The 22,924-nt window shown below is 40.7% G+C and overlaps 5 protein-coding genes across 11 annotated transcripts; 3 read left to right on the top strand and 2 right to left on the bottom strand.

Annotated features, from left to right (window-relative positions):
- Positions 1-229: 229 nt before the first annotated feature.
- On the bottom strand, positions 230-3,527 carry tmem138 (transmembrane protein 138). Of its 2 annotated transcripts, none has more exons than XM_086074198.1 (5): positions 3,387-3,527; positions 2,622-3,000; positions 1,198-1,369; positions 1,032-1,107; positions 230-955 (listed from the first exon to the last, which is right to left on the bottom strand). In XM_086074198.1, exons 2-5 carry the CDS (start codon positions 2,747-2,749, stop codon positions 843-845), a joined length of 489 nt encoding a protein of 162 aa, XP_085930324.1. In that variant the 5' UTR covers positions 2,750-3,000; positions 3,387-3,527; the 3' UTR covers positions 230-842. The 2 variants fall into 2 exon arrangements, with proteins under 2 accessions (XP_085930324.1, XP_085930325.1); XM_086074199.1 differs by having other exon boundaries at positions 3,067-3,520.
- On the top strand, positions 2,833-10,690 carry cracr2b (calcium release activated channel regulator 2B). 5 transcript variants are annotated; one of them, XM_086074191.1, is made up of 19 exons: positions 2,833-3,007; positions 4,960-5,093; positions 5,515-5,778; positions 5,845-5,956; positions 6,029-6,176; positions 6,342-6,488; positions 6,582-6,672; positions 7,018-7,113; positions 7,202-7,389; positions 7,652-7,723; positions 8,135-8,189; positions 8,681-8,760; positions 8,855-8,942; positions 9,056-9,185; positions 9,252-9,333; positions 9,398-9,512; positions 9,931-10,038; positions 10,127-10,203; positions 10,542-10,690. In XM_086074191.1, the coding sequence occupies exons 3-19, from the start codon at positions 5,527-5,529 to the stop codon at positions 10,624-10,626; spliced, it is 1,926 nt and encodes a 641-aa protein (XP_085930317.1). In that variant the 5' UTR covers positions 2,833-3,007; positions 4,960-5,093; positions 5,515-5,526; the 3' UTR covers positions 10,627-10,690. The 5 variants fall into 5 exon arrangements, with proteins under 5 accessions (XP_085930317.1, XP_085930316.1, XP_085930319.1 ...); XM_086074190.1 differs by lacking the exon at positions 2,833-3,007 and adding an exon at positions 3,806-3,882; XM_086074193.1 differs by lacking the exon at positions 2,833-3,007 and adding an exon at positions 3,806-3,882 and having other exon boundaries at positions 10,130-10,203.
- A 269-nt stretch (positions 10,691-10,959) lies between these two features.
- cd151 (CD151 molecule) lies at positions 10,960-14,865 on the top strand. 2 transcript variants are annotated; one of them, XM_086074195.1, is made up of 9 exons: positions 10,960-11,098; positions 12,036-12,120; positions 12,287-12,478; positions 13,084-13,158; positions 13,484-13,504; positions 13,947-14,051; positions 14,134-14,289; positions 14,374-14,460; positions 14,563-14,865. In XM_086074195.1, exons 2-9 carry the CDS (start codon positions 12,037-12,039, stop codon positions 14,620-14,622), a joined length of 780 nt encoding a protein of 259 aa, XP_085930321.1. In that variant the 5' UTR covers positions 10,960-11,098; position 12,036; the 3' UTR covers positions 14,623-14,865. The 2 variants fall into 2 exon arrangements, with proteins under 2 accessions (XP_085930321.1, XP_085930322.1); XM_086074196.1 differs by lacking the exon at positions 13,484-13,504.
- A 527-nt stretch (positions 14,866-15,392) lies between these two features.
- gatd1 (glutamine amidotransferase class 1 domain containing 1) lies at positions 15,393-18,196 on the top strand. The gene is made up of 7 exons (XM_086074425.1): positions 15,393-15,571; positions 15,652-15,728; positions 16,111-16,216; positions 16,314-16,421; positions 16,499-16,590; positions 16,683-16,776; positions 16,855-18,196. The coding sequence occupies exons 1-7, from the start codon at positions 15,523-15,525 to the stop codon at positions 16,968-16,970; spliced, it is 642 nt and encodes a 213-aa protein (XP_085930551.1). The 5' UTR covers positions 15,393-15,522; the 3' UTR covers positions 16,971-18,196.
- On the bottom strand, positions 17,194-22,588 carry chid1 (chitinase domain containing 1). The gene is made up of 12 exons (XM_086074424.1): positions 22,215-22,588; positions 21,568-21,711; positions 20,554-20,686; positions 20,430-20,474; positions 20,223-20,329; positions 20,051-20,112; positions 19,849-19,938; positions 19,668-19,769; positions 17,908-18,057; positions 17,747-17,827; positions 17,622-17,661; positions 17,194-17,505 (listed from the first exon to the last, which is right to left on the bottom strand). The coding sequence occupies exons 1-12, from the start codon at positions 22,332-22,334 to the stop codon at positions 17,407-17,409; spliced, it is 1,173 nt and encodes a 390-aa protein (XP_085930550.1). The 5' UTR covers positions 22,335-22,588; the 3' UTR covers positions 17,194-17,406.
- Between the last annotated feature and the right edge of the window lie 336 nt (positions 22,589-22,924).

A 22,924-nucleotide genomic window follows, 5' to 3' on the forward strand; every position in this document is an offset into this window, starting at 1 on the left:
TTGGTAGACGCACGGCTCTGTTAGCAATAGATACATTACTCCAGTTGCAAGAAATAGCCATGAAAGTCCACAACAGCAACTTGACCTGCGTTGAGAAGGTTATTTGTGACACTCAGACAACTATTTATGGCTCGTGGCACCTAAATCCCGATTAATCTTTGCGTTAAAAATAGAGCAGTCTGTTTCACCTTGTCTCCAGGATAATACGCAGTGATGGATTACACAAGGATTACATAAGGATTATTTATTCATAAAAATAAAATTTAAAAAAACAGGAACACAATTGAGTGAGATGGATGGCTTCACTCTAAAATCATTACAGGCATCATGTAAACATACTTGGCTTCCATAAAACCTAATAAACCACCAGACTTTGTCATGTGGGACAAGTGATAGTGTAAAAGTGACGGCTAGTCAGCGAAGAAGTCTAAAATAAGATAAGATAATGCATCTTGACAGTATTATTTTTTTTATGCGGTCTCCTTCCTACTCATAGATTGCAGTACAAAGGCCACATAAAGTAGATTACCTCAATCCTGATTAATACAATATGCCACCCTTGTCTTATCTGCCAGTGGAGTTTTAAACCAACTGCCTGCTTGGGAATAGTAAACAAACACTTGTGTGCCTTATTTTGACAGAGGGGCTTGAGTTGTGGTCACATTTTTACTTCTTGAGTGGCCTTGAGCAAGACACCAGGCCCGCATTTACTCCTTGTGCTGCGTCAGTGAGTCAACAGTAGTGTCAAAGCTTTTTTTTGAGAGTACTGAATGTAAACTGGAAGCAGCTACCATACATCAAAGTTTCTGCTTAATAGCAAAAGAAATCCAACTCTTTTGCGTCTACTGCCGAGCTCTGGCAAAGGCCTCACGCAGCCAAAGAGAGTCCACGTAGAGCCTTGGGTCCCCCATGTACTCTGCCGTGCGCTTGTACAAGTAGTAATACAACACCGCCACTGGAAGTAGAGAGATATTCGCTGAAGGCACAATAAAAAAAAAAAAGGGGGAAAACATAAAACTTCGATAAATTACCTATCCTCTGGAACACAAAGAGAGCTTGAAGGCCATCGGTCCAAACAAAGCTATTAGATGCTCTCCATCTTAGATTCTACACACACAAAAAAAAAGTACAACTTAAGTCAGCGCGGTTTGACGAGACTTGTCTCTTGAAGAATTTGTACAGGGCTGATGTGCATACCAACACCCAGCTGTGGAAACAGATGCTGAGGGTCAGGTAAAGAGCGGAGAAGAAGAGCAGAGCTCTGAAACGCTCCAGCAGCAGAGAAACCAGGCCCACCTGGAACACGTACGTGTTGAACATCATCAGCAGCACGATGATCACGTTGAACAAGATGGCGATGTCCTGGATGCTGCGAACAGTTTTGAAATGAGAAAAGTGTGAGAGTGATAAAATACTGTCATTTATTTCAAATCAAACATTACCAACCAACACCATAACTAAAACATTGCAACACTTAAAAAAAAAAAAAGTAGCATTTAAGCTCCATTTAAAGTCGCCTAGTCTAGCAGTTCAGTATGATAGTGTTAAAAGTCAATTTTCATTATAAATCTTTGCCAGTGTTAAAATGATAAATTTTACAACATTCCTAGAAAATCACAATGTTCCATGCTACTAGATCAGTCATTGGAGGCCAACTTGGTGACCCCTGGTTTAAAATGTTTAATGAAAGGAAAATATTAAGCCACAATATCATGAGATACAATGATTAGGGATGTAACGATATCCAAACATCACGATACGATATTATCACGATATGAAGGTCACGATACGATAATTATCACAATATTGTGGGGAGGTTGGCGATATAAAAAAAGGGCCACAATATTGTAAAACAAAAAATGAGCTCGAACTAAAAAATAAAAATAAAAATATTGTGCATTGTACATTACAGCAATGAAAAATATTATAAATATTATACATATTTAAAATGTGTAAATAAAATATATATCTTGAGGCACTTGCTAATGCAAACACACATTGAGTTCCATCACATATTGACTTGTGTTTACAATCATATTATTTTCCCCTTCTCCTGACCATTAGCGTGGATTTTAAACAACCATCCATCCATCCATCCATCCATCCATCCATCTTCTTAACCGCTTGTCCTCACAAGGGTCACATGGGGCGCTGGAGCCTATCCCAGCTGGCTTTGGGCAGTAGGCGGGGTACACCCTGAACTGGTTGCCAGCAAATCGCAGGATTTTAAAAATAGAAGGGCCAAAATATGCCTTGTGAAAATTCAACTGCACTAAAAAAATAGCCAATTGAAATCAACCCGGCTTTTTAACAGATGTGCTGCTTTTAATATCGTGATATGACGACGACAATATATTGTGGCAGTTTTAATATCGCAATGTCACAATATTGTCGTTATCCTTACATCCCTAATATTGATGTGACATGAATATTTTGTCCCAGCCCTATTAAAGCACAGACCCACCAAAACTGAACGGTCTTACATTTTTGATCAGCACTAAATTATGCATCTTTCTAAACGCTGGCATTAAGATGAGCAAATTTCCTAAGTAGTCTGACTAATTTGATGTGTTACATCACTTGCATGTGCAGTTTTAACCGGTTGCATATGTAGTACTTACACGAAGAGCACCAGCTGGATGACGGCGGCTCCTCTCAGCAGTTCACTGAAGGAGTTGACGAAAAGGTCAAAAGCCAAAAGTGTGAGCTGCATCAGCAGCACCAGGGAGTAGTTGCCCGTCTGCAGCATCTCAAAACCACTTTCTTTACATGTAGAACTACATTAATTCTTGATGCTGTTGTTCTGGAAGCACTGCTGCGGTTCGCTCATATTGGGAGGAAGTGTTGCGTACAGCACCCCCCAAGAATACTGTCTCTATTCAGAAACATCCTGTGTGGTTTCCTCAATTACGAGACGTTCGCTGATGATTGTAAGTAGTCCGAGAAATCACTGAAGACATTGGAGGTCGTTTCATTGGAGGTCTCCTCATGCTGAATTACCTGCAAGGTAGCACACAAGAATGGTGACATATTTTTCGCTGCATCAAAGGAAAACAAAGGCTGTACCTGTATTCTGTCCTGTGCATTGAGCTGCTACAAGCTGATGTAACACTAAATGCTCTGTGTGTGTTACATAGGCGGGTCTTCTAAAGTTATATCATCACCTAACGAGACGAGATTTTGACGCGTTTCTACTCGCGTAACTCAGTCATTCGGAAATGAGTAACATATTGTTTTTATCTCAACAACTAATCGCTAGGTTGGCATGGCTGCACAGTGGATCTTGACTTTGAGGAATTCCGTCCAGACTCGTTGCATTAAGCCCTTGTGTTGTTGTTTTCCACTTTGTTAACGCACTAGTTAAGGCATCAAAAATATATTCTTACCGACAGAAACCAGGAGAACAAAGGATAAAGGCGGCACTCGAAATGACTAGAAAACAGGAATAATCTCTTTTCGGTCCGATTTGATTTGGAGACAATGCCGATTTGAAGCCCCCAAAATGCTTTTCAGCAGTAGCGTACGCATTTCCGTATCTTCCATGGTAACGGAAACCTCTACCGTAATAGACAATGTAAGGGTTCATGATGTAGTTATCAAACACATTTTTTTCCGCGTTGATACAATTAAATTCTATCTATTTTTGCTAATATTATTCAAAATTAAGACATATTGGCTAGAATTGCACATAAATACTTGAAAAATGACACGTGATGCAGATGGGATATTCGTACTGCACACTATACGAGGCTTTACGGTAACATTTGAGCGGCAATGGTACCCACTGCCATCTATAGGCCGCAAGCAGTACTCGCCAGGTTATTAGTGAGAAGTGATCAAAGGTAGTGGTACTAGTGGACACCTGCGTCCAGCACCGTGTAGGTATGTCAGTTGCCTTTTTTTTCCCACCCTCAATTTGTCTTATAGTACACTTGATTGTACCGTCAGCATCTGACCATTTTTAAGATAATATTCATGTTTCCCACCACATATTAAGCGAATTTTATTTTATTTTTTCCTTTTTTTTTAAAGGAATAAATTCAAGCGCTGTATATACAGTATGTTAAGCTCGGTTCGGTTAGCTTGTTTAGCTAACGTCACACTGACAATTATCGTGACAGCTGTTTCGTTTTGACGTTTGAAATAAGATTGTCTTTTTTTTTTTTTGTACTTCTGTTGTCAATGGTCTATTCATGTAAGTTTTAAACCCTTAACGTGTTTCATCCGCTTTCAATTTTAACAACTCGCAATTAAACACACGGCCAAGACTCAAGATGTGAAGAAGTGTAGTTGTGCTTTGCCCTGCCTGTTACCTACTTTAAAAGCCTACATAAACTGTTGACATAGTTCTCACGATGGAATTCACCTTATCTCTCGTGTTAGGAGGAAGCTGTGAAGGCTTCGTAGATCAGTACTAGTCACTCTCTAAATATTTATTTTTATGGATATGGTTTGTTTGGAGAGGCTTCTTATGTTGTTACATTAGACTGTTCTTTCCTTTAGTATTTGAAAAGTGTACATCATCACTACAATAAATCACTTATGAGGAGAATTTGAGGTAGTGTGGCATATTTAAATATTTAATAATATATTATATATGATGTTGGAGAAAGATTTGTCTGCAATTGTGGTACTTGTACGTTCGTAACCATGCAAATGAGTACAAACAGTGTTTTGCATCTCCTCACTCCTGGCTATCCACCTTCCTCTTCAAGTACACAAACTCACATGACTTCTTCCTGTTCCTTGCCTTATATACATCCTGGAGCTTGATTGGTTTATTATGTACTGTCGTATCTCTGTAAACTGGACTTTTTTTTGGGGGGGTCATGGGAAATGTAAAGTTACCTTAGATTCCTGGAATTGCCCCAGTGGTGTGCATAAATTATTCTATATGAGAGAGAAATGTACTCTTAACAAATTTTCTGACTGTGACATGGACACGTTTTTCCTGTGCAGACGGGACGTGAGTGAAGACAAGTTTGACAGAGCAGCTGGAGATAATGTGTGTGGTCCCAGCAGAGTTTGCTGTTCTTGTTTGACAAGGGAGAGGACCTGTGAGCCAACCTGTCACATGAACCTTACAGCGAAAAGTGAGTCGAATTGTTGAATTGTCGATCGGAGGTTGCCAACCTTTTTTAGACTGAGAGTTACTTCTTCTTGAGGACTGATAAATGCAAAGAGCTGCCAGTTTGATATACATTTCTAAGTAACATATTTGCTCAAATTACGATTACCCGGTATATGTTATTATAAATAATTAGTATGAATTATGTGAAAACACTGATCATGTTAATCATTTCTCAAACAAATGAATTTCACAATATGCAATACTTAACTTCCATAAATCTCTGCTGTTATTCACATTTTCTAATGGTCCCTTTTACATTACTTGAAAATAATGGCCCATCGTTGGTAAGCTATTAGAACAGACCAGCCGGCTACTAATGTTGTCTTTGGGGGCCACAGTGGTGAACCCTGTATTACATTGTTCTACTTATTCGTCTGTTCCAGCACAACTACAGTATGTCTAAGTGGCTGAATGATGGAGAAGTGCTGGAAGGTCAAGGCAGCGGCGAGGCTGTACCTGTAAGTCCGCGACCTAAGAGCCTGTCAGCGGTGAGCCCTCGACTGGCCAGGGGCCGCAGCCCACTAGGTCCGCCCTCCCCTAGAAAGGCAGCAGTGAGCCCACAGGCCGAGACCATGGGAAAGGCCAAGCAGCTGTTTGTGCTGTGCGACAAAGAGGGCAAAGGTTTCATCACAAAGCGGGATATGCAGGTGAGTGGATCATTTGGCAGAATGGGAGTTATCTCCTCGACTTTAATCTTTGTATCCTTTCCTCAGAGGCTCCAGATGGAATTGCCTCTGTCGCCCGAACAGCTGGAGACCGTGTTTGAGAGTCTGGACCGCGAGAGCAATGGCTTCCTTACACCACTTGAGTTCAGCACAGGACTTGGTGTGCATACTGCAGTTTAGCACAACAGTTGTGGGTGAAACTCTCTGTCAAGCAACTTCCGTTTTGGTGCAGGTGAGTTGATGGGCCAGAAGGACACAGCCGAGCAGGGGGAAGAGCTTGCAGACAAAGACGCAGGCCAGGAGGACTGGTTGGAGGATGCTGCTACAATAAGACTTACTGATATACTGAACGAGATTGGCGCTGACAAAATGTCTGACAGGTGAGAACGCTACAACAAAAAACGGAACATTTTGAACGCACATGCTCTTACTGATGTTTTAGCTTTCTGCCATGGAATCATTTCAGTATTGGTAGTATTTTATAGTATCAAGACAGAATGTTGCTCTTGCGATGTGCCACTTGGTTTTGTTGTGTTGCGTGTCAGTCAGCAGGAGCTGTGTTCTTTGTGGTGCGAGCTGCAGAGAGAGCGGCCAGAGCTGCTCAGGCTCCTGGAAGGCATTCTTCTGCACGCTGTCACACATCTGCAGGACTCCATCAGAGAGCGAGACAGCCTGGAACAAGCTTTGCGCAGGTACCGCACAAGTGCATCCGCTCACATTCTGCTTTGTGGCTTTTACACAGTGAGCTGAGTTTGAACTTTCCCTTCAACTTTGTTGTACTTTAGGCGGGAGAGTGAACACGATCAAGTTGTTCGGTCCATATATGAAGAAATGGAAACCCAAATCCGTGAGGAGCGAGAGAAACGCCTGACTCAGGTACAGATCAATGTGTGCTCTGCAAGGGTGCGTAAAAACACTGACGGTGAATTCCAAAGCAAACACAAACAAGTTTATTCAAATCAAAAGTGGAAACGGGAGAAAAATACAAGTAACAACAGATGGCGTGACAAAAGGTCAACCTGAATAACTGAATTAGGATAATTCACAGAAAAAATTACAAAAGAGGTGGATGGAAAATACCCTGCTAATGTTAACGCCAGCAGGTGAGATGTAGAAAACCCCGCTTACCAAAAACGCAGGGCAACTTCCAAACAGCACTGTGACAACCTCGTCCTTCCTGTATTGTTTTTACCGACTGAATGAATGTTTGATGCAAAACAGGAGCGCATCAGACAGAAGCAGAGAGGCATACAGGTTGAGGAGGAGTTGAGGATGCGGGACCAAGAGTTGGAGATAACCTTGAGCAGGCAGAAAGAGGTGTGTACCGGACCGATGGTCCTGCTGGCATTCCTGCTAATAAACCAGCACAACCCGGAGAGTCAGCAGGATTTCTCTTTGCATGAAGTTGGAGTGCAGAATGCAGCAGCTGATCTGCGAGCAGGCAAACATCAAGGAGCAGAACGAGGAGCTGCGCAGCCTCAACCTCCAGCTGCAAGAGCAAGCGGAGAGCAGCAGGGAGCAGCTGCAGGCTGCCGTGGGTCAGTTGGCCCAATTACAGCTCAGCGCTGCCCAGGAGCAAGTGGCCCGACAGCAGTAAGAGTCACGTTTGGTTTTTGGATAGGTTACAAATTAAGTTTGAATAAACGTATGTTGGCGTATTAGGATGGAAATATATGTTTTTGCCTAAACTGGAGAGAAAAATGATGCTAACGTTAAGAAATGAAGACCTAAACGGGTGACAGGCTGCGAAATACTTTTTCTGCAATGTACAGTTTATATTATTAATACATCATTCTTACCTTTATGGATCAGGTGTTATCAAGCTTTTAATTGTCTTTTTCTTGTTTCACCACAGAAATTTGATCAAAGTGTCAAGGAACACGCAGAAAGAGAAGGATAGTCTCCTGAGACAATTTAGCTTGTTACGGTAAGTCAATTGCAAAGTAAATAAAAGGTAACAAATTAAGACTACACGATGACATTCAAATGTAATGGGGATCAAGAGTTGGCTTAAAATGTGTTTTACAGTGTTAATATTCAATATTGCTCACTTGACAAGTGTATCTTTGTTTTTATTTTATTCTTCTTCAGTCAATTACAAGATGCGTGCTTATACATCTGAACACAGCCAAATCCTCTGTTACAAAAGGGTGTGCACACTCAACAAAAGAAGTATCTCTCAACCACATCATATTTTACTTGGAAATATATCTTTATTTTTTTTATTGGATTATAGAGTTTAAAGGTCACAATGGTGGAAAAAGTTTTGAAATTGTTTATGTCACAACTTTTGAACAGGGGTGTGTAGACTTAGCGTGCAACTCCTTGTTCTCTGCAGGGATATGAATAAAAGGCTGCGAGATGAGAAAGATGCCCAGCTGACCAAGAAGATGGTTAGTCAGCCATGCCCGTTCCGCCCTTCTCTGCCGCTAACCTTTGACCTCAGTGAAGACTTTTACAGTGCATGGGCACAGCAGCAATATCCACCCTAAGCTAAGTGTGGGAACAGCTTCATGGATCCTCCCCGCCTCCTGGCCATGCTACCATACGGCAGCTTGTTACTCTTTGAACTCAGTTGGCATCTTGCATGCGTGTGTTGAAAAGACATTTATTCTGCGTTATCAAATGTTATTCAGCCAAACTACATTTCTCGTGCGATATGTGACAAAAGGCTCCAGTATGTATACCAGTGATCACTTCATGTAAATACCATCTGTTTGTCAACTACAATTTAATAATGAGTGTCACTTTTGTAATGCTTATTTGCACAGCAGAATAAATGTCTACTGAGCACTGGGTTCTTTTTTTATTTATTTTTTTAAGTTGGCGTTTTCGGATGGTGGTAACTAATACTCCTAATGACTTTCCGCTAAACCCCATTCAGAGTCCAAATATGGGAGAAACTTTGCAGAAGAGAGGGTCAGTCGTAGGGCACTACTTTCTACGAGACAAGCCAGTGAAAAGGTTCGTGTGAGCGGGTCTACACGCACCCACTGTCTTTGCGACCAGTTGCGGCAGAAGGAACTAATTGTCTGTACTTGCTGATCCCCCGCTGAAGCTCGCACGATGAGCAGGAACAGGGCACAGAGAAAAAAGAGATCAGTTCAAAGGCATCGTATAGAGTCAGTTGTGAGGCAGTCAGGCAGGTAGGGAAAATGTTGTACTTCATTCATAAATTCAGAATCGACTACACATGAGTCCAATGATTTGCTCTTTCAGAAAAGCGCAAAGACTGATTTGATTTGATGTCACTTTTTAGAGCAGACTTGTGAGTCCTCCTCAGCATGTGTTCAAGGTGGTCTTCCTGGGTAACTCAGGGGTGGGTAAGAGCTCCTTCATCCAGCATTACTGCACAGGACATTTCTACAGTCCCAGGAGCGCCACTGCCGGTAAACTCGTATCAGCTTCTCACAGCCTTTAACACTGATTGTTTTATGAGCTCTGTTTGCTGCCAGGCGTAGATTTCCAGTTGAGGACCATCACCCTGGGCTCCACCACCATCGCCCTGCAGCTGTGGGACACTGCCGGTCAGGAGAGGTCAGCCCTGCGACTTCCCAGCCTGCTGCTGCTTATGCATCTGACCTCCTTCACGTGTGTGCAGGTTTCGCTGCGTCACCGAGCAGTGCTACCGCAAGGCTGACGCCATCCTGGTGATGTATGACATCACCTGCTCGGCCTCCTTCACCGCTGTGAGAGAGTGGATGGACACTGTGGAGGTAAGCGTTCGGATGATAAGTCAGCAGTATTTTGCTGTCGTTTCTTATTTTATCATTACCTAACCACAACACATTGAACTGGGGGGCACATATATCTTTGTCCTGTCTGTGTCAGCAACCTATAGTGACAGCCAGAACAATGATTGTAGATACCGTGCTTATCCGTTAGATGGCAGAATGTACAATAAACGTGTAGCCACCTGGTTGCCGTTCATTTAACAGAATACATCAATCATGACCGAATGGATTTTCTCTACAATCAAACATGCATTTGTGAATTATTTGTGACAAGACCACCTGTATTTTAGTATTCATCCTATTTTTTTTTATTTTCCTCATTTCAAACTGATGCATTGGCTTCATAAAGGTTGGCAAACAATGCATTCGAGTGTGTGACAAAATTGGGCATGTGTCAAAGGAGAAAATGTGCGACGGTGCAATGCTGATGCTGCTCGGAAACAAGCTGGATCTGGCCAACCGTCACTGCAGGAATGCAGGAAGAAGAGACGGACAGAATTTGGCAAAGGTTAAGTACAATGCATCCTTCAAAACAAAACGAAAATCAACTAAGGAAAGTATCAAATATATATTCTGTCTAACTCTGGTCCATACAGCAGCATCAAGCCTCGTTTTATGAGTGCAGTGCCAAGACTGGAGCGAACATGGAGGAGCTGATGACGCATATGGCTGAGTATGTCATCTGATTTTAAGATGCTTTTGTTTTGGATTGACGTTTATGATTCATTTATTTGCTAAATGTTTCTTTCAAAAATCACATTTCATCAAAAGAGAAGCAATATAAGATTTCTATTATTATTTCTTATTGCTCAATTTGACTTCATCAGAGAGATTTAAATTGTGTATTATTGTAGTTGCGGCGTAGGTTTGGACTAAATAGTAACACATTTCAATATGACGCAATACAGGATACACAACCACTAAACTTACCAGCATTGGATCTCATTACATTTGTGTAGGCACATTGAATGCTGTGGCCATTGAGTGTACACCACTTTTGCTTTATTTCAGGAACTTAATTGCCCGGCTCGATCGACAATGTGAAGACACACTTTCCTTGACAAAGTGTGCCACACAAAGAAGTTGCTGTGTGTGATTGGAGAAAGACAAATGTTTGAAAAGGTGCTGCAACTAACTACCAGACTGAGCTGCTACTCTTTGTTAACCTCCCAATTCCAAGGATGAGACCGTTTTTTCAGAGGTCAAGCTTTTCTTCCTGTGAAGCAGACGCACAACACGTCATCTTCCGTTTACTGAAAGTTTAGGTTTACTGTCAAGTTTGTATGTTTTTTATAATGATTTGATTCGGGTAAATACACTTGTGTTGATTCCACGTGTCACAGTTTATATCAGTATTGCTGACGGTTCCCTCCACACTCACTTCAATGTGGGAGAGGCCAGTGGGGGGCAGCCATGCACTTTAGGAAGTGTTTGGGCGGGCAAGCGGCTGCAATAGGACACGTAAGACCCTCAAAGTGCTGCAGGCAACCGCCACAGACAGAAAGAAGCACAGCGGGCCGAGTGGGATCGTGGAAGACGTTGCCGCGGGAATTGACCTCTTGAGTCAGGTAGGACAGTTTTGACCTCACTTGGAAAGCGGCAGCACTTTTTCCATGACACCATAGTTAAAAATAAATCTGTAGGAGACTTTTTCTGTTTGACCCACGGATTCATTTGTTGTGTTTTGTAAGGCTTACCACTTTTGATGTGTTAAGTTTTAGAGATGTGATTTTTATTTTTTTTTGGTCTTAAAATAAAAGTGTTCCTCCTGAGCAGTTAATTTTGGCTTCATCTCCATTGCGCTACAGTATATTATTGCTGCCTGTCATGCGACACAAGCTGTAAAGTATCTTTGCCCACCACATATTTGATTTCATCAGTGAGCTGCTCGTGCTCAGTCTTTGCAAGTTTGAGAAGAAGCTTCATTCATGTTTAAGCTAGCAAAAATGTCACCTACACACATATATAATATTGCACCTGAAATTATTGCAGCAACGTTGTTAGATTTTCACCGCATGCAAGACTCGCCGTGGTTTGGGCCAACACTGCCTTTCATAATATTAATAGTCACAATCACATGGCCCAAAAATAGAAAAATGAAGACACTTTTTCATGGAGCTGAATCTTGGACGATTCCACAAGCAATAATGATGCAAAATCAAGAATATTTGAAGTTCAAGAAAAAATTTCGGACACCAGCCGCTGGTCCAAATTGACAAAAATTGATTTTTGCATGATTCAACAGGTACACGCACACGACTGTCACACCTCAGAATTTGCGAGTTGCTAAAATAATCACATTCAGGCCCACGCAGGAAATAATACAACTTTGCTTCAAAGACATGTTAAATCAGAAACTATGCATGTTGCATATCACAATACATGTGATACAAACCTAATATTCTCTGGTGCAAATGTGTTTGAGGCCATCAATCAATTTGTCACATGTCTTTAAAACAATGCCACACTTCACAGCCAACCTGGTCTTATTTATTTTTTTTCCAGAATGGAAACCCGGAGAGAAAACTCCAACGGCTGTGGGACAATTTGTCTGAAGTACATTCTCTTTATAGTTAACATTCTTTTTTTGGTAAGTTAGAAAAGCAACGCCAATAGTGCCATTAAAAACAAAGAGAAATGATGCGCTCGTTTTGAATCTTTCATTCCGCGCACGCTTTAAAGATGCAGAGATAAGATAACACATCGTGACAATTCTAAGTGTGTATAAACTAAATGGAGCGGTTTGGGTCTCTCAGCTGGCAGGGGGTGCCGTGCTGGCTGTGGGTGTGCGGACGTTGGTGGAGAAGAGCGACTACATCAGTCTGCTCAACTCCGGCTTCTACACCGCGTCCGCATACGTGGTCATCACCGCCGGGGCCGTCGTGATCGTCACCGGCGTCATCGGATGCTGCGCCACTCTGAGGGAAATAAAGTGTCTTCTGATTGTGGTGAGGCAAAGAATTGTTCATCGTCCTCATTATTATTTTTTGTTTAATAAATTCAAGAAGACAAGAAAAGTCCTGTTAAAGATTCTGTTTACACGCGATAGTTTATGGGGAGGGGGGGTTGGGGGGGGTAATCCGGGGTGACCTTGTGTCTGCCTGCAGATCACTGGGACGGCCCGCACTCACTGTAGCTGCGGTATGACGTGCCAGGTCACATGGCATGTGTCCTCAAGAGTTGACGTTTTTAGAGTTTGGCTAACGTTAGAGGAATGAGGAGCATCACAAGCGTCCACGTGCCGCAGACATGCGGACGCAGCCGGAGGTTACGCGTCGTGTAAATAGAAAAGCTCAAGTCAACAAGCCCACTTGACTTCAGTACTATGGCAACATAGGAACAACAACTTGCTGTGAAACTTTAAAAGATTTGATTTGATTTGATAATTGTAGGACTGCATGTTCTAAGCCAGGAGTCACCACTCACCAACCCTAACTTGTTTTGAATAATGCCATTCAAAGGGGTCAAATCGATTTGGGAAAACACACTTTAAGGCCATATTGGCCAGCACGACAAATATGCTTGACGGTTGTATTTTGTTTGTTTCTTGCAGTATTTGGTGCTGTTGCTCTGTGTTTTTGTGCTGGAAATCGTCACAGGTGTCTTGGCGTATATTAGCTACCAAGAGGTAAATCTTTTAACCCAAGTTTGTTTATGGGTTTGTTTGTTCCAAGTGCTGCTGGCCCTTTAAATCTCAGTCCAGCATATATTTTTGAATGGCACGTCAGGTTGAAAAGAAATCACGTGTTACATGTTTTTTTTGGGTTTTTTTACATGCATGTTCCTCACTTGCATTCCTTTTTCTGGGCATCTGTTTTCTTTTTTGGTGCTTTTGTTAGCGTCATTTTAGCACAAAAGTTAGGTTGCCCGTTTGCCGTAAATGCTGCGTGTGAGAACTTCTTCATAGAGCCTTCTCACACTTTCTTCCTTCTTTCTTCCTTTTCCTGCACCAGTGTTTCCCTTTCTGCCACCAGGTAATCTGCAGCCCCTTGATTTATTTTACAGGTGCACTACAATAACTTTGAATATCATAGATAATGTAAATGTCAGTAGTTTAGTTGAATATTGATAGATTCACTATGCACAAAGTGAAATATTTCATGATTTCGTTTTTTATCTTGGGAAATTAAATATAACATGAGAAACAATGAAAATGATAAATATAAATTAATTAAGGAATTTAAAATTTGTTAAAAATGTGTTAAAAAAAAAAGAAGTGTTTTCTCTTATGTTTAATACATCTACTTAATATATTGAATGCAGCTGCTGAAATGCCGTCAATGAACTGATCCAATAATCTGTTCAAATTTATTGAAACGCACCCATACTGCACAGCATGCTCTTTTGTGTTAGCACTAGGATAGACTCAAATTTTTCTTTGCGTATGAGCGCTAATGTGCTGCTTGTGTTCCACAGCTGGATGAGGAGCTGAGGCAAAACTTGAAGGTGACCATGCAGCAGAAATACCAGCAAGTTGGGGAAGACAGTGTCACGCAGGCTGTGGACAAACTCCATCAGGAGGTTTGCATCGTGCATTGTTTACATCGTGCGAGTGTGCGTCTCGTTGAAATGTGCCTCATTTGTGTGTATTCTTCCCTTTCAGTTCCGATGCTGCGGTAGTAACAGTTCCTCAGATTGGAAAGACAGCATTTGGGCCCAGGCCGCGCAGGACCAGCAGCTCGTTCCCGACAGCTGCTGTAAAACTCCCAGCATCCTCTGCGGCATCAGAGACCATCCCTCTAATGTCTACAAGGTGGAGGTTGGTACGCAATGTCCTCTTGACACACTCTTGACTTGCAGTATAAACAATATTCTAAATGTGTTGCTCTTGCTGTGCTGCCAGGGAGGCTGCGTCTTGAAGTTGGAGGAGTTTATTCTCAGTCAGCTGTATATTCTCGGTGGACTGGGCATTGGGATTGCAGTTTTACAGGTGAAGTCCCTCACAAGTAAATACGTATTGTAACAAATGTATCCATTTCCGTCCAAATGTATAAGAGTTGAATTAACACTTTCTTTGTATCTTTTATTTCAGCTATTTGGGATGATGTTTACTTGCTGCCTTCATCAAAATCTGAAAGATGAGCCATACTGATGTTGGAGCTTTTTTTTTTGTGTGTGTCATTACAAGATGAGTGCTTTGAGACCTAAGTGCCTTAAAATGACAAGTTTGCACTTTTAAATTTGAGCTGCTGGGCAGCACTTGAGTCTGCAAAATGGTTTCCTTTTTATGTCAAGGATAAGGAATGCAGAAAATGCTAGCTGGATTGGGTTATATTTACAAGTACTGTACTGCACTGCTGTTCTTGGTGTGTCACAATGTTTAGTTAAAGAAATACATACATGATATAATATGAACAATAAAAACAATTGTTTGCATGAATGCCAATAAAAAGGCATTTTATTATTTCCATGTATTGCTGATTTTTTTTTAAGAAAAAAATAATAATACATTGCATGTAGTTATTAGTTGATGAGCCACATTTAAAAACAATTAGCACAGATGTGCCAATAAGGACCCATGTGACACATATGGCCGTTCCATTATTTACCCACCAGCCATTTACATAATCAAGTGCATTTCTAGTTTGTATTAATTTCTCGTTTTACTGATTTATAGAAATACTAGTAAAATAAATATGTTTAGTTTCATTATATGTTGAATAGTTCTAGTTACATTAATTAAAAACGGAATTAAAATGAACATGAATTAAACAATTTTGCACTTTTTTTAATACCTTATCTAAAACTGACTGTACTGTGAGACTGCATTAGCTAGCGCCCTCTGCTGAGTGTTCGAAAGAATGCAGTTTTCACAATACCACTCAGTGCTTTTCTTGTGAAGGTCTGTAGGCGGATGTTGTGGTCACCTGACCTTCCTTCCTCCTCGCGGTGCTTCCTATTTGTTATTGGAAAATCGAAATTTGATTGCTACAATATTATGTTACTGATTTAAGGTCAAGTGAGCAAAAAAAAAATAACGAAAGATAAGAGAATGTCTGCGAAGCCGACTTGTTTGATTGTGTTGAGCGCCTCTCCTCAAGGTGTGTTTGGCAAGCTATTCGTCGTTTAACTAGATATTTGATCTTTTTTTTGTCATTTGTGTTTTGTTCACTGCTGCTAGGAGTGTCAGCAAAGTCTTTCCAGCAGTGCTTCAATCTTTGCTCCTCTGCGTTTAACCTCCAGACAGCCACGCCGGCGGTAAGTCTCCTTTTAATGGAGAAAGGAATCTGCTCAAACTAGACTCAAATATGCAGCTAAACTACAACCGATAATTACATGTTAAAAAAAAAAAAAAACTAGTTTTGAGCCTTCTCCTCATTCAACTTAAATAACTACAATTTAAATGTATAAATATAAATTCTAGTCATTAAAAGTAGGTTAATTTGATATTTACTGAGTTCAAATTAAACTAAGGGATTTGCATAATCATTCAACAAAACATTGCAATGAACAAAATAATGACATGTCCCCGTTCAGCCATCAGTCATATTTTCCTTGAAACTGCTCACATTTCACAATTTCTGCCAGTGTATGCAAAACTTACACGCTCCATTGCTATGGCTTGGCTGTTTTATCCAAGGGGAAGCCAATAGACTTTGTTGGGGTAGATGACAGCACGTCTAGGTGGGTGCAGGACTTCAACATGAAACAATACGCCACTCCTGCCAAACTCGAATCCATCGACGGTGAGAACCATTCACAGTCACTGTTATTTATTTATTTTGCCCGCTGTGTCATGTCACCCTGACCTTTTTTCTCTTTTACTTATTTTTTTTTAAACAGGTGCTCGCTACCAGTCTCTGCTCATTCCCGACTGCCCGGGAGCGCCCAGCGACCTGGCACACAGCGGCTCGCTGCACCGTATTCTCTCACACTTCATCTCTCAGCAGAGTGAGTGGATGGCCTCCTTGTCAAAAGTCTCCTGTGAGTAATTGTGTGCATGCTAGTTAGCGTATGTGTGTGTGCAGAGCCCGTGTGTGCAGTCGGACAGGGAGTGTCAGCCCTGTGTTGCGCCACGGAGGGAAACAGGTGGATCTTCAACGGATATAGTTTGACTGGGGTATGTTTAATACACATAACGTCGGAAAATTGCATTCAGACATAATTCCATTTTTAATACTGCCTCTAAGTCTTTGTATGTCGTTGCTGAAGCCGTCAGTGTTTGAACTGGTGCGAAGGCCGGACTTTGCCAACCTGCCTTTAATCGTAGAGGACTTTGTGAAGGACAGCGGCGGCTCATACACAGGTGAGCCGCAAATTCATTACAGCTAACGTCTTGATGATATTTTTTCCAAACTTCCATCCATTCAATTTGGTTTCGCAGCGAGCCAAGAAGACGCCGTGCACGTCGTGGCCGACAGACACCTGATAACCGCGCAGAACATGCAGTCCACCTGGCTTGCTGTCAACAATTTAATTCTGCTCTCTAGTGCCAAGTAAGATGAGCTGCGGCACATTTAAAACGTTCACAATACTGTACAGTTATATTTTGAGACCCTTGTTTCGTTTACTTGCGTATCAAATCAATTGCGTAATTCAAGGTCTGGCTCTATAATAATAATAATAATTTAAGAATTATATAACACCTTTCAAGTGAGCCAGTCACTTTCACCTCGTGATTGCTGTGATGAACTCAAATCCTCCTCACTCAACAACACACAGCTTAACTTTCGCAAAGATTTATTTTCAGTAATAACGCAGAACACATAAAGTTGCATTTCTTTGTTACATTCAACAATTAAATCCCCTTTTTATCGGCTCAATGGAAGAGGTTCATGTCAGTTGCACTTCCAAACCAAAAGGACTGAAACAGCAACTTGACTTTTTTTGTGCAAGAAAATGAGACTATCAGATGAGGAATCCACGTGCTGATGACTCAAAGGAGGTCATAGAAGTAGTTCAGACCCTGTCCCAGTTCCCACAAGGAGATGCCAGTGCCTAGTTGTTTAGCCAACACCATCCTCATCTGCACCGACTAGAAGAGTCAAAGACAATTCATTTCAACATAGAACCATCAACACAGATTTGCAATTTGGCATTTTTAACCATTAAAAACAAAAGTCTTTTGAATGGACATTTAAATAGTTGTACCTTCAGTGACGGATAATACACCACATGTTTCACTCGATTGCTTTTGAAATGAAAAAGAGGGCAGATCAGTTCCGGCGGTCGTGATGGGAAGTCAATCGTGAGTAAACAAAGAATGACATTTTTACCTCTTGTAGTTGAAGAAATGCTCGGCATTAAAGTCATCCCAGATGATTTTTGGCTTGTATTCACGCAAAATTTCGATGTACCTGTCGGAGGTCGCACACCTGAGCGTGACGACTACAATACCAGTCGATGCATAAAAGTAGGGCAGCCGTATGACGCTCACCTCCCACCAAGGATGGGCTCCGTTTGCTGGTTTGAATAGTCCAGGCCGTACAAATTGAGTCCGAGCAGAATTTTGGATCTCCACTCTTTCTTGGGGTCCAGCTGGAGGACACAGTCTTTCACCCATAACACGGGGGAACTCGGGCCCGGTCTGACAGCAAACACACGCCCATGCATAAGATGGTCTCATTTTTCACAAATGTAATCATACAGTACTGCCATTGTTTATTTGGTCAGATATGATATCATCACTTTGACTAGAATTAAACTCATTTTATGTTTTGTCATTACTTGGGCTCCACTGGTTTACATTAGCTTTTTTTTTTTTTTGCACAAAAATAATTAGTACATTTCAACATAGGTTAAAGGTGACATTGAACCCCCATAACTACCATAAAAAAATTCAAAAGCAACCCTTTTTTTGCCAATTTTTTAACAAATACTAAAAGACAAAGGATTGGGGGAAAAAAACAGTTAAATGTTTTGTCTGTAATTCATATTTTTTTTATTGTGTAAGGGTTTTGAAACCCCCCAAAGTTTTTTTTTTGTTTTTTTTTTTAAATCAATCAGTTAATCGGTGATCAGAATTTTATTCCGGCAAATACTGGAATCAGCCTCTGACTGAAAATTCATATCGGTCAGGCCCTAGTCTTTCCACATTGCAATGCTAAACATTGACTCCAACAAACTCCCATTTTGTTAAGTGCAGCCTTATTCCAAAGTGGATTCCCCCCCCCCCCCCTGCTCAAATTACTACACAAATCACCCCTGATTAACAACTTTAAAAATAACTTGTGTATGTGCAATTATAGTTTTTAGTTGAATAAATTTGCAAAAATCTCCCTGAAAAACTTCTCACGTTGTCGTTATTGTTCTCGCTAGCCATCTAGTTATCTCAATGAATAAATGAATGAATGCTAAGTCCTGTCTGAAAGAGGCTATACCTTTACTTTTGACTTGCTTTTAACTCATTCACTGCCATAAATTCATTTAAAAAAAAGATGATTAAAAATATTTAAAAATGTAATCGCATGACTTTACTAATTAACTCACGATTAATCAAAAACTGTATGTCTGTTCTAAATGTACAATAAAACATTTCTAGGTTTTCATACTGTTGTTAACAAAAGTGGAAACGAATGTTGAACTAATAGAAATAGTTCAAAGTAATTTTTGACGTTTATAGTCGTCAATGGCAGTGAATGAAAAAAAAATTGGGGCGTCAGGCAATAAAAATTTTTTTTATCGTAATTAATCGCATGACTTCTCTAGTTAGCTCAAGATTAATCACAAATTTTATATCTGTTCTAAATGTACAATAAAAAAAAGGTTTTCATACTGTTCTTAATAAAAGTGGAAACAAATGTTGAACTAATAATAGAAATAGTTCAAATGAATTTTTGACGTTTATAGTCGTCAATGGCAGTGAAAAAAATAAAAACAAAATAAAAATTTGGGGCGTCAGGCGATGATTTATTTTTTTATCGTAATTAATCGCATGACTTCACTAGTTAGCTCAAGATTAATCACAAATTGTATACCTGTTCTGAATGTACAATTCAAAAAATCTAGGTTTTCATACTCTTGTTAACAAGTGTGGAAAAAAAGTACCAACACTAATAGAAATAGTTCAAATGAATTTTTGACGTCTATAACCGTCAATGGCAATGAATGAGTTACGTATCAAGATCAGAGGGCCATTTTTGAAGCAGTGGTAAAAAAAAACAAACACATTTTTAAAAACTGTCCATATGTCCTTACTTGGCACCATTGGAGTAGTCGTACGTCATGAGGCTGAATCCGTCCACTATAGGGGCGAGTTGCTCAAACTCCTCCCTGCCAAACATGCCGGGCTGCCCAGTGCTGATCGGGACGGAAATTCCACACGCGGTCAACATTGTCATCGCTGACATTGCGGCCCGTCTTGACCGGCTTCGCTCACCTGGTCACAGCAGGAGGAATGACGAGGATGCAATCTAATTGGCTGGCCTTCAGCGTTTCGCACATGTGTGTCACCAAGTGCACCAGTTCCCTGTTGGGCAACACAGTGTGTTTTCATCCTCACGAAGGTCGGGGCAGCTTTGGTGCCATTCCGAGTTCCAAAGTCCTTGCGGATGATGGACCGCTGAGAAAACAGAACTCACTTTCTTTTGTTGCCTGCCAGTTGGCTCCACAGCTCCAAAGTGAAGCCATCAAATCCCTCTGACTGGGCAGCAGACAAACAAACAGATGTCCAAATATGCAATATGGACAAAAGTATTGGATCGCCTGTCATTTGCGAAGAGGCTCCCCGCAGCGGACTCGGCACGGGCTTACCTTGGCAACCTTTACCAGCTCAATTCCCAGCTCCTCGATCTCATCTTCACTGGCCAGCACGTTCGTGTAGTCTTGATAGGACCAGCCGTCAAACAGCAACCTAGGCACTGACCATTAGATCAAATATATTACTGTAAGCGTCCCCGCCACACTATAAATAGACATTGCGTCTATTTGGGAAAAACACTCGAGGCGTCATCTACTCACCAATCTTGACTTTTTTGTTAGACTTGCGCACCGCTTTGACCCAGCCTGGAAAGACGTTTAACACTTAATGGACCGAATGACTTTCAAGCAGAAGAAGAAAAAAAAAAAAGAGTGAGCGGTGTACCCGCGTCATGGTCGTGAAGCCCCGTGACCTCAAAGCGCTCATGCCCTCGCCGGCGAAGTTGAAGCCACACCGGTGATACTGTGGTCAGTTTGGGGCCAAACAGTTTGGCGATGTCATAACCGTGGGAATTCCACTAGTGGAAATAAAGAGAGTAGAACACACTTTAGGTGTGACAAAGGCTGCGGTATTTTAATGATTTTCCCCCCCCATGGGAATTAAAACAGGAAGGGTGGAACTGAGATTCGAACCAAGAACCTCAGAACTGTGATGCAGACATTCTACTCGTCCAATGTGCCACCCAATTCGAGACATGTTCAAATCTCCCACATTATACCATTCTCCCTTAATTTCAATATAATTTTTTAATTAACTCAACGTAAAAAATTCATGTGAGCTATTTCTATTAGTTTTTTTTATTTCATTAAAAATGTTTATGAAAACCTTGAAAAAAAATTATTGTACATTTATAACATAAAATGTGTGATTAATCGTGAGTCAACTATTGAAGTCATGCGATTACTTACGATTAAAATTGTAATCGTCTGACGCCCCCTTATTTTTTATTAGGGGCGTCGGTGATACCATTTTTTAAAATTGTAATTAATCAAATGACTTCATTAGTTAACTAACAATTAATCAAACATTTTATATCTGTTCTAAATTTACAATAAAACAATTCTAGGTTTTCATACTCTTGTTAGCAAAAGCAGAAAAAAATGTTAAACTAATAGAAATAGTAAAAATTACTTTTTGACGTCTATAGCCGTCAATGGCAGTGAATGAGTCAAATTGTATATTTACACAACTAAGTATATGCTTGTGTGACCATACTGTGTTTTAAAACGTAATAGGAAATTGTCTCAAATAATATATAAATCGTGGTTTTATCATCTTTGCTACTAAAAATCTAAAAAATAAATGCTTTGCAAATCACACCACTCAGTATGTTGCACTGCTGCATACTACATCCCACAAATGTGTTTGTTTAGATATAATAATATAATTGAGACTTACAGGTGTAACATAACCAAGCACTTCTCCTTTAAAAGTCTTCTGGATGTGAGCCCAATATCTCTTCTCCTCCTTCACGACGTCCTTCCAGTAAACGGCTGTTGTCACTAGTCCTCTCTCCGATACCGACTCTGATGCCGGGGATACCTAGACACCAACAAATATTAACACATAATACTATGTAGGGAGTGAGTGTTGCCGCAAATGGTGAACAAACGTGACTAGTTAATTGGCATGCTCCCAAAAATTGCCTACATGAATAGTTACAAAAATAATATACCACAACAAATTCCAAAACCGTTTCATGTAATTTTAAGACCGGTTGGCGCCATCTTGAGGAATCTGAGGTTGTTGTTTTTTTTTTACGGAAACAGGTGACTTTTTCAGATAAAAAATAATAATAAATACAACACGAATAGATGACTTTTTAATTATCCAACCTGAGTTTACGACGGTCTCGACATAAGACGCTTCTGGGTTACGTCAATTGTCCGGCGACTTTACTATGCGAAAAGTTAGCTCGTATACATTCGGTTTACGTCGGCGACGTAGGATCTTAACTCGTAAATGAAGGACCTGTGATATTACTACAGTATTATTACTACTGCTATGTACAGGATTATATAAAAGTAACTAAGCATATTGCTCACCTCATTTTCACGTTCAGCTTTCTGTGAGCTCTTCGAGTCCGTTTTCGACAGTGTGCCACTGACCAAAGAGCAGCAGCGGTAACACACCAAGACAACGAACACTAATAACGTCGCTCTCATTTCCAACAAAAATTCAATATTACATTTGGGTGCGAAATAATTGGGGCTAGATCAGCTATGTTGGTTTATGACGTGAACAACGACAGTAACAGAGCATTTCCGGCTATGTGTTCAAGTCGCGCTGACAGACGAACCAAAAAGCGAGCCTAATTGGATAACTACAAATGATAACAATTAACAATAATAACTTGTCGCGAGGAGCTTGACTGACAACGTGCCTCTGCTGTATCAACACGGCTCGCTCAGTCACTTCCGCTAGTGTACTTTTCAAAATAAAAGCGTTAGGAGAACGTGTTCTCTGCCTATCTATCCCATAATGCAACTTGGTTGCATTTCTCACCCTTTTATCTTGAAGATTTTAAACCTTAAGAGGACACTAATTTTTTTAAATTAATGTATTTGTTTTGTATATTGCTTAAGTAGATAAATCAAAATTGTAACCCCATAAACTATTTGATTTGTCCCCTCTTATCATAACATTTTGAAAAATGTCAGCACAACCAACTGTCTACCCAACTGCCAATCGAATACCACTTCTATGACATGGAAAAAATGATTGCTATTTTGGTCTAGCTGGCATATTTATTACG

The sequence above is a fragment of the Leptonotus elevatus genome, chromosome 4, assembly GCF_054856555.1.
Source record: "Leptonotus elevatus isolate MCC_2025b chromosome 4, RoL_Lele_1.0, whole genome shotgun sequence".
In the NCBI taxonomy this organism is placed as follows: Eukaryota; Metazoa; Chordata; class Actinopteri; order Syngnathiformes; family Syngnathidae; genus Leptonotus; species Leptonotus elevatus.

Bases quoted from the DNA above. Each gene is read 5' to 3' on its own strand.
- cd151 (XM_086074195.1), top strand. From the start codon at position 12,037: ATGGAAACCCGGAGAGAAAACTCCAACGGCTGTGGGACAATTTGTCTG. The intron at 12,121-12,286 runs GTAAGTTAGAAA...TGGGTCTCTCAG, and splicing joins TAGTTAACATTCTTTTTTTG to CTGGCAGGGGGTGCCGTGCT. The intron at 13,159-13,483 runs GTAAATCTTTTA...TTCCTGCACCAG, and splicing joins CGTATATTAGCTACCAAGAG to TGTTTCCCTTTCTGCCACCA.
- tmem138 (XM_086074198.1), bottom strand. From the start codon at position 2,749: ATGCTGCAGACGGGCAACTACTCCCTGGTGCTGCTGATGCAGCTCACA. The intron at 1,108-1,197 runs GTATGCACATCA...TTGTGTGTGTAG, and splicing joins GTTTCCACAGCTGGGTGTTG to AATCTAAGATGGAGAGCATC. The intron at 956-1,031 runs GTAATTTATCGA...CTCTACTTCCAG, and splicing joins CTTTGTGTTCCAGAGGATAG to TGGCGGTGTTGTATTACTAC.
- cracr2b (XM_086074191.1), top strand. From the start codon at position 5,527: ATGTCTAAGTGGCTGAATGATGGAGAAGTGCTGGAAGGTCAAGGCAGC. The intron at 5,779-5,844 runs GTGAGTGGATCA...TCCTTTCCTCAG, and splicing joins TCACAAAGCGGGATATGCAG to AGGCTCCAGATGGAATTGCC. The intron at 8,190-8,680 runs GTTAGTCAGCCA...AACCCCATTCAG, and splicing joins CCCAGCTGACCAAGAAGATG to AGTCCAAATATGGGAGAAAC.
- gatd1 (XM_086074425.1), top strand. From the start codon at position 15,523: ATGTCTGCGAAGCCGACTTGTTTGATTGTGTTGAGCGCCTCTCCTCAA. The intron at 15,572-15,651 runs GTGTGTTTGGCA...CACTGCTGCTAG, and splicing joins GTTGAGCGCCTCTCCTCAAG to GAGTGTCAGCAAAGTCTTTC. The intron at 16,777-16,854 runs GTGAGCCGCAAA...TTGGTTTCGCAG, and splicing joins CAGCGGCGGCTCATACACAG to CGAGCCAAGAAGACGCCGTG.
- chid1 (XM_086074424.1), bottom strand. From the start codon at position 22,334: ATGAGAGCGACGTTATTAGTGTTCGTTGTCTTGGTGTGTTACCGCTGC. The intron at 21,712-22,214 runs GTGAGCAATATG...GTTGGTGTCTAG, and splicing joins AAGCTGAACGTGAAAATGAG to GTATCCCCGGCATCAGAGTC. The intron at 19,939-20,050 runs GTGAGTTCTGTT...GTTGCCCAACAG, and splicing joins CTGGCAGGCAACAAAAGAAA to GGAACTGGTGCACTTGGTGA.